This window comes from Belonocnema kinseyi, chromosome 1 (genome assembly GCF_010883055.1).
Source record: "Belonocnema kinseyi isolate 2016_QV_RU_SX_M_011 chromosome 1, B_treatae_v1, whole genome shotgun sequence".
Classification (NCBI taxonomy): Eukaryota; Metazoa; Arthropoda; class Insecta; order Hymenoptera; family Cynipidae; genus Belonocnema; species Belonocnema kinseyi.
Genome location: NC_046657.1, coordinates 111,360,685 through 111,374,675, shown reverse-complemented (window position 1 = coordinate 111,374,675; position 13,991 = coordinate 111,360,685). Strand labels below are relative to the sequence as shown.

Here is a 13,991-nt window from a genome sequence, read left to right as displayed (position 1 = left end):
GTCAAATTTTACATAAATCTAATATCTTCTCCGATGAGAATGTAAAAAAATATGGACTGTGAAAGATGTACGTAAAAATTTACTTTATTTTTATTTCATGAAGCGTAAACTTGCAAGTCTCATTGTGTTTTTCTGTTTATAAATGTTAATTCTTTGAAATAAAAGCAACTTGCAATTTTGATATTGTATAGTTACTTACATTTATTAATGTAAAAAAATTCATTCTTATAAAAACAAGTGAATAATAACCAATAATAATACACATGTAAATATTCAATTATAATGTAAAAATTACACATATATACTGTAGTTTAATTTTCTCAGAATATAAAAGGTCTATTGATGAGGAACATCACATCATTTCAAAAGTGGCGCTAAGTGTAACAGCGCCACTACACGGCCATTAAGCATACTGGATCATCATGTGGACATTTTGTCGTCTGCTGGTTAGATGTAACAATAACAGATTAAAAGAATACTATCAAATTTGAAGAATTTTTTTATCGTATTATGGAAAATTGATATCGTGAAGTGAAATTTGGATCGGAATAAAACGCAATGACAGAAAAAAGTTAGTATTCTGCATAAATGGATAAATACAATTTCAAAACATCGCTGCCTAACCTTGAAATAAAATTTCTTTTTCGATTTTTGTTGTAGAATTAAATAGTTTTTATCACTTTTGACAGTACAAATTCAACTATTTCATTTTTGGTTAAAAATTAATCGTTTTTAGTTCGAGATTAAACATTTTGATTGAAAATGTATGTATTTGTTTATAAATTCGTATTTTATGGTAGTAATTTTCTACCAAAAATTGTTGTACACTTTTTGTGAAAAATTAATTTTAATAATTGAAGATCCATTTTTGGTCGAAGTTTCAATTATTTTGCTGAAGATTCATTCTTTTGTTGGTCCAAAATAAATTTTTTGAACTGCAATTTGAAGTATTCAATTTCAAGTATTCTCGGTAGAAATATAAGCTTCTTTATTGAAAATTTAACTCATTAGCTGAAAGTTGAACCAATTTTTTGAAAATTTATTTTATTGCTTGAAGATCTATTTGTTTGATTAGAAATTTAACCATTTTTAACTTTTTTGCTAGTTGAAAATAAATTTTTTAAACTGCATATTCAACTATTATATTTTTTGTTGACAATTGATTGTTTTGAAATGAAAATTCGACTATTTTCTTATAAATCCGTCTTTTTTATTTGGCACAAAAATAAATTTCTTGATTTAAAATTCAACTACTTGGTTGAAAGTTGGACTAATTTATTAAAAATTAATTTTGTTTGTTGACAATCTATATGTTTTGTTAGAAATTTAACTGTTCTGATTTACATTCATTTTTTTCCAAATAAATTTTTTGAATTGCAAATTCAACTGTTCCATTTCTGTTTGAAAATTGATCGTTTTTAGTTAAAAATGTAACAATTTTGATGCAAATTTATTTTTTCGTTTTGTTTAAAAATCAATTTATCTAAAAATTAAACTATTCAGTTTTTGGTTTAAAAAAGATCGTATTTGATTGATTGATTAATTTATCGTTGAAAATACAAAAATTTGATTGAAAATTGATGTATTTTGTTGTAAATTCGTCTTTTTTGGTGAAAAAGTATTTATGTTGGTTGTAAATTCAATTACTTGGTTGAAAATTAAACTACTTAATTAAAAAATTACCTTATTAGTCTGGTTGAAAATTTAACTATTCTGTTTATTTTTCTCTTTTTTGTTTAAAAATAAATTGTTCGAACTGAAAATTCAACTATTCAATTTTTGGTATAAAATTATGCTTCTTGGCTGAAAATCAAACTACAAAGTTGAAAGTTGCTCCACTTGATTAAAAATTAATTTCATTAGTTAAAGTTCCATCTTGAATAAAGAATCTGTCTCGGGATAAAATTCATCTCTTTAAGTAGAAATTTTATATTTTTTGTTAAAACTGTAACTATTTGGTTAAACTTTAATCTATTTTGGTTGAGAATTCAGCTATTTTTCTTTAAACACCATCTTTTTGGTTAAATTCTACACCTTTTTATTTTAAATAAAAATACTTGTTGATTGAAAATCAATTTTTTTAACTTAAAATTTAATTATTCCATTATTGGTTGAAAATTGACTGTATTTTGTTGTAAATACGTTCTTTTGAGGGAAAGTTACTCTTCTTGATTAAAAATTCAACTACTTTGTACAAAATTCATTTTATTTTTGGCGTTAATAAAACTTAATATAAAAAAAAAATGTTTACTTAAAGGGGGTTTTCGACTTGAAGTATGTGTATTTTTAGAATAAGATGAATAAAAAGTTTTAGAATATGTTAATTCTGTTTTCTCCGTTTTTTTAGGAAGCAGTCCGACTCGCGATTTGGGATTAAAATCTCAATTTAAGGAGCTGGACGACAAACCAGCAGAGACAAAATGTTTATTATGCGAAACTGCTTTTATTCTTCCCACAAATGAAAAAGACTTCCTAACCCACATTTTCAAGGAGCATCGATTAGTTATAGGAGATGTGGATAAAATAGCGAGTCTCAAAAGGTAGAAATAATATCGATAATAATTAATATTCAACATTGTTTCTTAATTAACGTAAAAAAATTTCTCAGTTACGTTTATTATTGGAGAGTAAAATTTCGAGAAGAGCCCTTAACTACATTTTGCACGAGTTTCTTGAGTGATTACACTCCAGACGGAAAACCCAGTATAAACGAACCTTATTTTTTATTATCGGATTGCATTTCTGAAGATAAAACGCTCAGGGAAGAATTGCAGAGGGAAAAATTGGTTCGTAATTTTTGTTCTTTAAAGTGGAAAATAAAGAAATTAATTAATATTATTTGATTTAAATTGAAGGAATGGATACTGGCTGAGCAGCTGAGCGAAAGAAAAGACACAAAGTTCAAAAGAGGTTGCATGTTTTGTAGACTCGAATTTTCCGAATCTCGTCTCGATTATATAAAACATCTTTCGGAAAAGCACAATATTCAGCTGGGAAAGCCTGAGAATTTAGTGTTACTTGATCAACTTCTAGACAAAATTCAAAACAGTATAGAAAGGTAAATTTTCCAATATTCAATTTGCAGGACTCGAATTTACTGAGGAGATAAAAACTAGTATCCAGAGTGGAATATATTTTAAAGAATAGTAGCAAAATAGTGACATGACATTTTCTAGTGATAATATTTTATATATAAATATTAATTAATTAAAGATATTACTTTCTTAATTTTTGAAAATGATTTCTACAAATATTGCATAAATTTTGGAAGATTTAAGCGAAATTTTTTTAATCTGGAAAAATTTTCCACAATTTTGGCACAATTTGAGTCAGTTTAACAGTTATTTATTTTACAAATTAATCATGTATCCCTTCAAATTGTAATTTGTGTGCATTTTTTTCCTTTCTTAACTGAAAAATATTGTTTTGTTAAATATTGACCTATTTGGTTGAATCTGGAAGATTTTTATTTACTTTTATTCTGTGGAATTTCTTCCAAATTTTAGAATAAATTTGAATCATTTTAAATGATATTTAAGATTTTTTTAACATTTCAAGAATAATTAAAATAAGTTTAGGAGAATATTTAAAATATCAATCAGTTTGATGTATATTCAGGAAATTTAAGAATTTTTGAAAAGAATAAGATTATTTTTAAACTTGGAAAGTTTTCCAAAAATTTGTATTATATAATATAATATACAAAATTCTGAAAAATGAGAAAGAAATTGTTCATAAATTTTCTAGGTACTTTTTTCCACACATCTGAAATCTTGAGAAATTCCTTTGAATCTGAAGATTCAAGTTTTTATTGTTTGAAAATTCTTGTTTTTTTTTATGAAATCAAATTTTTCATATAAAATTTAGAATATTTTTTAGTTTAATTATCAACTATTATATTTTTCGTTAAAAATCAATATTTTTCCGTCGAAAATTTTATTACTTAGATCAAAGTTAAACCATATTTGGGTAAAAATTCACTTTTTCGTTTAAAGATTTATAATTTTAATTAAAAATTCATCTTTTTGATTGAGAATGTAATCATTTTGTTGAAAATTTATCTTTTTCGGCAAGAAATTAATCTTCTGTGTTAAAAGTTCATCTTGGTCGTTTAGAATTCAACTTTTTTTTATTTACAATTAAAATCTGTTTGGATTGAAAAATATGAATTATTACATTTTTGTTGAGACTTCATTTTTTGTTGAAAATACAACTTCTTGGTTTAAAGTTAAATTGCTTTTTTTTTAAATCATTTTTTTCGTTGATAATTCATCGTTTTAGTTAAAAAGTCTTCTTTTTTCTGATAAAATTGATTAATTTTGGAAGAAATTTTTTTTTTTTAAAACCATAACAATTTTTTTGTTTGAGATTTTATCTTTTTTGTTTGAAAATTCCAGTATAGTATATCGTTGAAGATTAACAGAGTACGAATGTTAATTATACAAAGTGAACATAAAATTTTTAATGGTAACATATGTAAATATTGTAAACTGTGAAAGTAGTTAATTTAAACTGAATTTCCTTTTTATTAGAATTCATAATGTTTATTAAAAATTGAAATTAACACTTAATTGAACTAAATTATAAAAATGTATGCGAATATCTTTTTAAAATTAGAAAATAATTCACCTCCTTTTATTATAAGAGATTTATAACAATTTATCGTTACAAATATGCTGAATGTTTCTAACGCTTTATATGGGATTTATAAAATAAATAATGATAAAGTTCTAGAATAAAAAAGTGTATTGGTAAACAATATCTTTAAAAATCATTGTAATGAATGAATGAGTTTTACAATTTTTTATAACAACTTAATTAAATGATTTTATTGATATCAATTAAAAATTCATGTTACTAATATTTACGTTAGAAAAAATGTTTAATTGCATATTTTCGATAACATTTTTACTCTATTTGAAATTTTATATTTTTCTTTTAGTGCAACACTTTTTTCGTAAAACATATTTAAAGTTAACAAAAAGATGTCAATATTTGAAAACAATTTCAAGTCATTTAAACTGTTTTCAAATTTTTTTTTAACAACTTTAATGAATAATTTTATTAGTATCAATTGAAAATTAATGTTACTAATAATTTACGTTAGAAAAAATGTTTAATTGCATATTTTAGATAACGTTATTACTCTATGTTTCATGTAGAAGTTTTTAATTTTTCTTATAGTATTATTATACTATTATATTATTATTATTATTATTATTATTATTATTATTATTATTATTATTATATCTTATTTTTTTCGATGAAATATCAACTATTAGATTTTTTTGAAAAAATTTATCTTTTTTGGTTGAACATTTAAATAATTGGTTGAAAGTTGAACCACTTTGTTAAAAAAAAAAATTTTTCTAGGTGCATAATTTTAGATAAAAATGCATATTTTCAGTTAATAATGTAACTACTTTATTGAAAGATCGTTTTTTCCTCTTAAAAGTTAAGTTTCAAACTGAAAATATAACCATTCTATTTTAGGTTGAATATTGATCTTTTTTAGTTTAAAACTACTTTTTTTAATAAAGCTTGATAATTTCAGTTTAGAATTCATCTCTTTGCTTAAAAATTAATTTTTTTTATTAATTCTTCCTATTCATTTATTTTTCTACTGAAAATTTAACCATTGATCTTTTTTAGTTCAAAATTTAACTATTTAGGTGAAAATTCATGTATTTACATAAAAATTCTTCTCGTTTGGTAGGAAATTGATAATCTTCGTGGAAAATTCAATTACTTGGTTGAAAGTTGAATTCATTTGTTATAAATTCCTTTTTTTTCTTGTCAGAGATTCACCTCTTTGGTTGGAAATTTAACTGTTTTGTAAAAAAAAATTTTTTTAATGAAATCTAACTATTCCAATTTTCTGTTAAAAATTTATCTTCTTTGTTTGAAAACTGAACTATCTTATTAAAAATGTAATTATTTGATTGAAAATTAAACTATTTTGTCAAAAATTATTTTTTCTTTTTGGAAAATTTAACTGTTTTGTTGAACATACGGCTATTTGGAAAGAAATTCGTCCTTATCGATTAAGATTTAACTTTTTTCTACAATAAATCGTATTTTTGAAACAAGTTTTCGAATTTTACGAATTTAAAAAAAAAATACATTTTCAACCAGAGAATCAACCAGTCAAAAGACAAATTTCAATCAAAACCGTTGAATTTTTACCCCAAGAATAATAATTTCCAACAGAAAAAAGTTAATTTTCAACCAAATAGTTGAATTTTAATCTAAAAAGAATCGGCTTTCAAGAAAGTAGATAGGATTTCAATCAAATAGTTGAATTTTCAAGTAATAAAATGAATTTTTAAGAAAGTAGTTCAACTTTCAACTAAGTAGTTGAATTTTAAATAAGAAGATTATTTTGCACAGAAAAAAAACGAATTTCCAACTATAAACGATCTAATTTTCAACAAAAAAGGAAGAGTCAAATTTTTAGTCACAACAATTAATTTTCAACTAAAAATGTACATTTTTTGAAGAAGAATGGAATGGTTCTTTTTTTTAGAAACATTAATTTTATCGACAAAATAAAAGACAAATTTTGAACAAAATCGTTTAATCTTCAACCAGAAAACATTCATTTTTAAGCAATAAAATGGATTTTTAACAAAATACATAAATTTTCAAGAAAACAGTTACTGAAAATGTTAGATTTTTTGTCAAAAATGTAATAGTTAAATTCACAGTTAAGAAAAGTAATTTTTAACAACAAAAAAAGACGATCTTTCGACTAAATAGTTAGAATTTTAACCAATAAAATTAATTTTTATCAAAGTTATTCAACTTTCAACCAATAGTTAATTATTTGACCAAAAAATATGACTTTTGAACAAAATAGTTAAATTTTCAACGAAATAGTTCAATTTAAAAAAAGAGATGAATTCTCAAGGAAAAAATTTAATACTTAAGTTTTTAATCAAAACGATCAATTTCGGCAAAAAATGGAATGGTTAAATTGTCCGTTACAAAAATTAATTTTCAACTAAAAACGATACATTTTTAACCGAAAATAGAATAGTTTAATTTTCAGTTGGAAAAATGAACTTTATGCAAAAAATAAATAACTCATTTTTAACAAAATAGCCAAATCTTCAACCGAAAAAGATGAATTCTCAACGAAAAAAGTAATAGCAGCATATTTAACTGAAAATGATAGTTTTTTTTTTTTTGCCAAAAATGGAATAGTTAAATTTTCAGTCACAAAAATGATTTTTTAACTAAAAATGATCAAGTTTAACCAAAAATGTAATAGTTCAATTTTCTTTTAAGAAAATTAATTGTTATCCGAAAATTAAAAAACCAATTTTCAACAAAATAGTTTAATCTTCAACTAAAAAAGATGTATTATAAAAGTAAGCTAATTAATTTTTTACAAAATACATGAAAACCAGTTTTCAACAAAACAGTTAAATCGTCAACTAAATAATATGAATTCTTAACGAAAAATTTAATTGCGGAATTTTTTCTTGAAAATGATCGATTTTTTTTGCCAAAAATGGAATAGTTCACTTTTCTGGTAAGAAAAATAATTTTGAACCAAAAAGACCAATTTTCGACAAAATATTTAAGTCTTAAACCATTGAAATGAATTTTTATCGATAAATTCAATTTTTAACCATGAGTTGCATTTTTGATTAAACAAAAAAGAACTTGTTAAAAAAAAAGTTCAATTTTCAACAAAATAATCAAAATCTAAAGCAAATAGTAGAATTTTTGTGTAGAAAAAAAAAGTATGGTTTTATATTCCCCTGATGAATAATTTATGTAAAATCTGTTTTGTGTAAAAAAAAGTTTTACATCTGAAATTTTTGTCTCGAATATTTCTGTCTTGAATATCTTCAACCAGAATATTTTTCATATAGCACGAATAACATTTAAATAAAAACGAATAATTGCTTAATTGTGTGTAGCACCTACTTTGTGCAGAAAATATTTGGTTTACACTCGTTTTTATATTTTTTCTAGAATATATTTTATGTGGGAAAAATATTCAATATAATAGTTTTTTGTTTAATGTTTTGAGCATATTTTCAGAACGAAATAATTACTATTCAATAATGTACAGGATATATTGTGTGTAGAAAATATTAGGTGTAGGAGAAATATATTCAGTATACTTTGTCTACTATATATTTTTATTGGGAATGCTGGTCTACCATTTCTCCACCTGGTGCCGAAAACTGGAACTAGAAAAAGTAGGTACAATTTTCAAGTTATACATTAATTTTTGCGTAAAAGTGTTTTTACGATTGTTTTGTAATGTATAAAACAGTATTATTAATCTTTCTACATTTTTTTTAATAATCACTCAAATTTATCTTTTCCAAATAAAAATCATTATTAATTTTCATAGGAAATGTTTTTTAATCTTCTGAAGCCAGTCAAAATTCTTAAAAATCTTTTTTATTTTTTGTACGAAATCTGCCAAAATCTATATTTTATTTTAAATTAGGCCGTGAGCCTTATCATTTCATTTTTTTTAAATTAAATTTGAATTTTTTCAAAACTTCTAAATATTTCTTCAACTTCGTTGAATTCTTCTATACAATAATATGTGTTCAATTGCTATTTATACATCGAAGTTCAACAATTTGACTTACAAATTAAATGTTTTTTTAAATAGAACAATTAAACCTAATGTTCAAAAATTAGTTTTTAATATTTTACTACAATTACTGATTTTTAATAAACAGTCAGATATTTCTAAATAATAAGTCATTCTTATTTTTCTTAATTAAAAAAGTTCAAATTGAATGGTTTAAAAATTGAATATTTAAGACAGTTTATAAATTTTCAATAAGGGGTTTACGTTTATTTAACTAATAAGAATTTCCAATTGAAATAGTTCACATCATTTTTAACGTTAGAAACTGGAAATTCTAAAATTGCGAACTGATTTCGAATCGTCTTGTAAAATTAATTATTATTCACTTTTTAAATCTTAAAGAACAATCCAATTTTTAAAATCATTATTAATTTATATTTACAGTTGATCAGCTGAAAATGTTTTTTTGTCTAAAATCTTCGATTTCAAACGATTCTAATTTCTAATGGCTCAAGTCTTTAAACCTGCATTTTAAAATTCTTTAAAATAAAATCTATATTGAACAATTAAAATCTAAAATTTAAAAATTGTTAAAGTGAAAGATTTTAGAAATGTGCATTCTAAACTTAATGATATAATAAACGTTTGTACACGCAAATGAAAATGCATTTTTAAATTCATACCTATTCTTTCTAGTTCGGATTTTTTTTCACCAGGTGGTGCACCGCACTTTAACTATTCCCAATTGGAAATGGTTAAACAGCGATACGCCACCTGGTGACACAAATCCGAACTAGGAAGAATAGGTACGATGTTAAAGATGGATTTTAATTTGTACATAAAACTGTTGTAACGATTTTTTTTGAGCCTACAGAATTTATTGGATAAAAAAATTAATCCTTAGCGGAAACAAAGGGGTTTAGATGGAATGTAAATATTATACAGTAAAAGAATACATTTTTTGACAGAAATATTTGTCTAAAAAACACAAACAATTACTGTTTTATTTATTGTGATTTTAAAAAGATTATAAACCTAAATTGGCTCATTTTTAAGTTAAAATGAACTCAAAAAAAATTATATTAATATTGGAAATGGTTTAACTGCGCTACACGACCTGGTAACAAAAATCCGAACTAGAAAGAATAGGTACGATTTTAAAGTTTTACATTAACTTTTGCATAAAAGTGTTTTAACGATTTTTTTGTGGAGTTTAAAGTATTTTTGGATGCTAAAAGTAAGTCTTTACTAAAAAAAGGGTTTTTAGATAAAATTTACATCTTATAAGGTGAAGGACCATTTTTTTACAGAAATATACGTCCAACTGTGATTTCCATCAATTTTTAAAATATATTTTCTCTTGATCAACTTTGACTATAAATTAATAATGATTTTTAAAATTAAACTTTTCTTTCAAATTTTTAAAGTGAATAATAATTAATTAATTGGAAGTCTTATTAGTTGAACAAATGTAAACGCCCAAATGAAAGGATTTTATTAAGTTTCAAATATTATTCCAGTCTAAAATATTCCATTTTTAACCCATTTAATTTGAAATTTATTAATCAAGAAAAATGAGAATGACTTAATATTTAGAAATATCTGACTGTTTATTTAAAATCAGTAATTGTATTTAAATATTAAAAACTAAATTTTATACGTTACATTTTAATTCTTCAATTAAAAAAAATTTAAGTTATAATTCAAATTTTTTAACCTCGATGTATAAATAACAATAATATATTATTCTTTTAAAACATCAAGTAAGTTAAAGAAATATTTAGAAGTTTTGAAAAAATTCAAATATCAATTTAAAATTGTAAATGATTTGAAATCATTTAAACAAAGTGTGCGCGTGTACCGCCAAAGTATAGATTTTGGCAGATTTCGAACAAAAAAATGTAAAGATTTTTAAGAATTTGGAATGGCTTCAGAAGATTTAAAAAATTTTCCTATGAAAATTAATAATAATTTTGATTTTGAAAAGATAATTTTGAGTGATTATTCAAAAAGATTTACAAAGATTTTTCAAATGATCAGAAATGAATGTGGAAGATTTTAAGGAAATTTGTTTAATTTGGCAGCATTAAAAAAAATGGAGAAAAAAAGATTGATTTTAAATGATGTTTAGAAGTTCTAAAATCATTTTAAAAAAATATATTAAAAAATTGAAAAAAAAAGTAAACAACATGCAGATCTTTCAAGATTTTCAAATGAAATTTGGAAGCATTTTGAGGATTTTTTAACCAATTAAAATATAAATAATTTAACTTTTAATTTAAGAAGTGTTCAATTTATAAAAACATTTAATCGTTCAATTTTTTATGTTTCTGGCTTAAAATTGCTTTAAATGATATAGTTTTGAAAATTTTATAATTCATTGATTCTTCAATTTAGACTTTAGAGCATTGAAAGTTATAACGTGGAATTCTATTTTTATAATTGAATCTGAATCTTTGAACTCTACAATTTATAAAAGTTCAGAAATTTATTTTGTAGTTTAACTGCATTTAATTAAAAATTGTTCAGTTTCAATGTGTTAGTTGCTTCCATTTTATATGTGTACATTTTTTTAAAAGTTTGAAATTCAAGAGTTCTATTTTTTTCTTGGATTAAAACGGCTACCCTAAATCGTCTATACATTAATTCAAGTTTATTTAAACTTTCATGAAATAGTGAAATAATTTATTTTTTTAATCTGTTTGACAAAAATGTGCTTTTTCACTGCATAATATAGAAATTCTATCTAAAACTATTTTTTTTTATGAAGATTTGTTTCTAGTATTCAATCATTGTTTTATACTTCCTAAAACTATCGTAAAATCACTTTTATGCACAAATTAATGTACAACCTGAAAATTGTACCTACTCTTTCTAGTTCCAGTTTTGGGCACGAGGTGACGAAATGTTACTATAGACCACCATTCCCAATAGGAACAGAATTTTCTCAATCTGCTCAATTTCGATTTTTTAAAACGAAATTTAAATCTCTTCCAATGTAGTTTAATCTGCATTTACTGTGAGAAAGAATTTAAGGATAGATCTGTGCTGAAAGAACACATGAGGAAAAAATTGCACAAGCGTATCAATCCTAATAATAAATCCTACGATAAATTTTACATCACGAATTATTTGGAACCGGGTTATACTTGGAGACAAAAGCAGGTATTTCAAATTTTAAGCATCTTAAATGAACTGATTGAATTTTAATCGGAATAAAATGAATAAATGATTCTTTTATTTAAAGGATCAGATTGTCGAAACGGAAGATCCGAGTGGGTTTAGTAGTGAAAACGAAGATGAAAATTGGTCAGATTGGGATAGTGAAAATGCCGATATCACTTGTTTATTTTGTGAATTTATAAAAAAGGAATACAAAGATATTTTGCATCACATGAAGGAGGATCACAATTTCGATTTCGAGGAGATTACGAAGGAGCTGAATTTTTATCAAAAAGTGAAAATAGTCAATTATTTGAGAAAGCAGATGTATGTGAAAAGGTGTGTTTTTTGTGATACCGAATTCGAAAAAGTCGTGGATCATATGAGAGAGAAGGAGCATTTTAAATTACCTTCGAAGAAAATTTGGGATCAACCAGAGTAAGTAAAAAAAGTTTAATCAATATTATTGATGAATAATCAAATTAATTTTGACGTTGATTAACTTACTAATTAAAAATTGTTCTTTTTTCAATAGATTTTATTTCCCAATGTACGAAAGCGACTCTTTTTTATACAATTTGGATTCAAATTCAAAAGATGATGACGATTCAGCGTCGGAAACTTGCGAGTGACATTTTTTTCGATTATAAAAATTCTCGAAAAAGCTTGATTAAAATTGTGGATACGAGTTATATGAATTGAAAGATTAGAAAGAAACGAATGATGAATTTCTATAAAAAATATTACCAGAAAATTAATATTTGTTATTTTAATTTTAATTATTATGTTGACATTTAAATATTAGAATAGTTTTTAGGCGCGATTCGAAAATTATTTAAGGTAATAAGGCTTATTTTGTATTAAAAAGAGAACAATACTCATAATTTGTATTATTGAAAGCAAAGCTTCTGAATTTTTAATACAAAAATGTTTTCAAAAAATTTTATCTTTTACTAATTTTATGTATCTGCCAGAAATATAGAATGCTACTATTTTTTTTTCAAACTTTCCGAACACTTTCTATACGATTAATTTGTTTAACATTTGAAATCCTTTATCACAATAAATTATGCAAAGTAAACGGAAATTTCGTGTCCTTTGTAATTGAATAATTTTGACTTAAAAACATTCGAAATTGAATAATTTTAAATTAAAATCACTTAATTAATTAATTTGTTTGAAGTTAAAGAAATTCGGGATTATGATATCTGTCAGAAGAAGAAAATTCGCCACGAGGAACACCAGGAATAGGATTCATGACGAATGAGTATACATTATATACAATTCTCTCTTACTTTTTGTAATAATTATTTCAACAATCCTTATTTTATTTAATAAGGGGATATAATTTTCATAAACATTATATCGAAAAACACAACTATTTCTCATATTTAATCTAATTTTGTCTATAGCGTTTTATTTTTCAAAAAGAATCGTCTTTATAAGCAGGTATAACCTAATTTTTAACCATTTAAATTATAATATTTATTATATTCAAAAAAATAATTCAAAATGCACGCATTAAATGAATTTTGATTTTAAAAAGAAGAATTAAAATACCGTCTTTGGTTTGAGCGAAGGTAGTCTAGAGAAAATTAGCTACTCTTATTTACAAAAATTTTTATATATAAAAGAATGTCTTATAGAAATTTAGGAAATTATAAAAGGAGAGGCTCTTCATGGATAATTTCTCAAGTTTTGAGAAAAGTATAAAATCAATCTTTTACTTAACAATAGACAGTACCAAATTTATTTATTTAAAGCAGATGTAGATTTTTTTCTATGGAATTGCGAAAATGAAATCAGTACTTACTTTTGTGTCTTTCCTACTTAAAACAATAATTAAGTTTTCAGCTAAGAAAATTAATGTTCAACTAAAAAAGCGAATTTCAAAACAAAAATAGAATAGTTAAATTTCGAGTTACAACATTAGGCTTCTACCAAAAAAAGACTAGTTTTCAGCAAAATAGCTCAATCTTGTACCCATAAAACGGATTTTACTGAAAAATTATAGAGTTAAATTATCAACGAAAAAATATAAATTTACCATGAGAAATTTATTAGCTGAATATTTAATTAAAAACTATCAATTTTGAGTAAAAATTTGTATTAAAATAGTTCAATCTTGTACCAATAAATTGATTTTTTACCTTTAAAGTAATTACATTTTCAACAAAAAATATGAATTAACAATGAAAAATGTAATAGAGGAATTAATAACTGAAAACGGTCAAGTTTAAGCCAAACATTGATTGTTTAAGTG

At 23.4% G+C, this 13,991-nt stretch overlaps 1 protein-coding gene across 1 annotated transcript; it reads left to right on the top strand.

The window, feature by feature from the left end:
• The first annotated feature begins 437 nt into the window (after positions 1-437).
• LOC117167310 (zinc finger protein 277) lies at positions 438-12,477 on the top strand. Its single transcript, XM_033352150.1, has 7 exons — positions 438-571; positions 2,348-2,540; positions 2,609-2,786; positions 2,856-3,058; positions 11,569-11,731; positions 11,814-12,166; positions 12,264-12,477. The coding sequence occupies exons 1-7, from the start codon at positions 559-561 to the stop codon at positions 12,358-12,360; spliced, it is 1,200 nt and encodes a 399-aa protein (XP_033208041.1). The 5' UTR covers positions 438-558; the 3' UTR covers positions 12,361-12,477.
• Positions 12,478-13,991: the final 1,514 nt, after the last annotated feature.

Coding starts and splice junctions, on each gene's coding strand:
- LOC117167310 (XM_033352150.1), top strand. Junction 11,732..11,813: donor ATACTTGGAGACAAAAGCAG/GTATTTCAAATT, acceptor TTTTATTTAAAG/GATCAGATTGTCGAAACGGA. Junction 12,167..12,263: donor AAAATTTGGGATCAACCAGA/GTAAGTAAAAAA, acceptor TTTTTTCAATAG/ATTTTATTTCCCAATGTACG.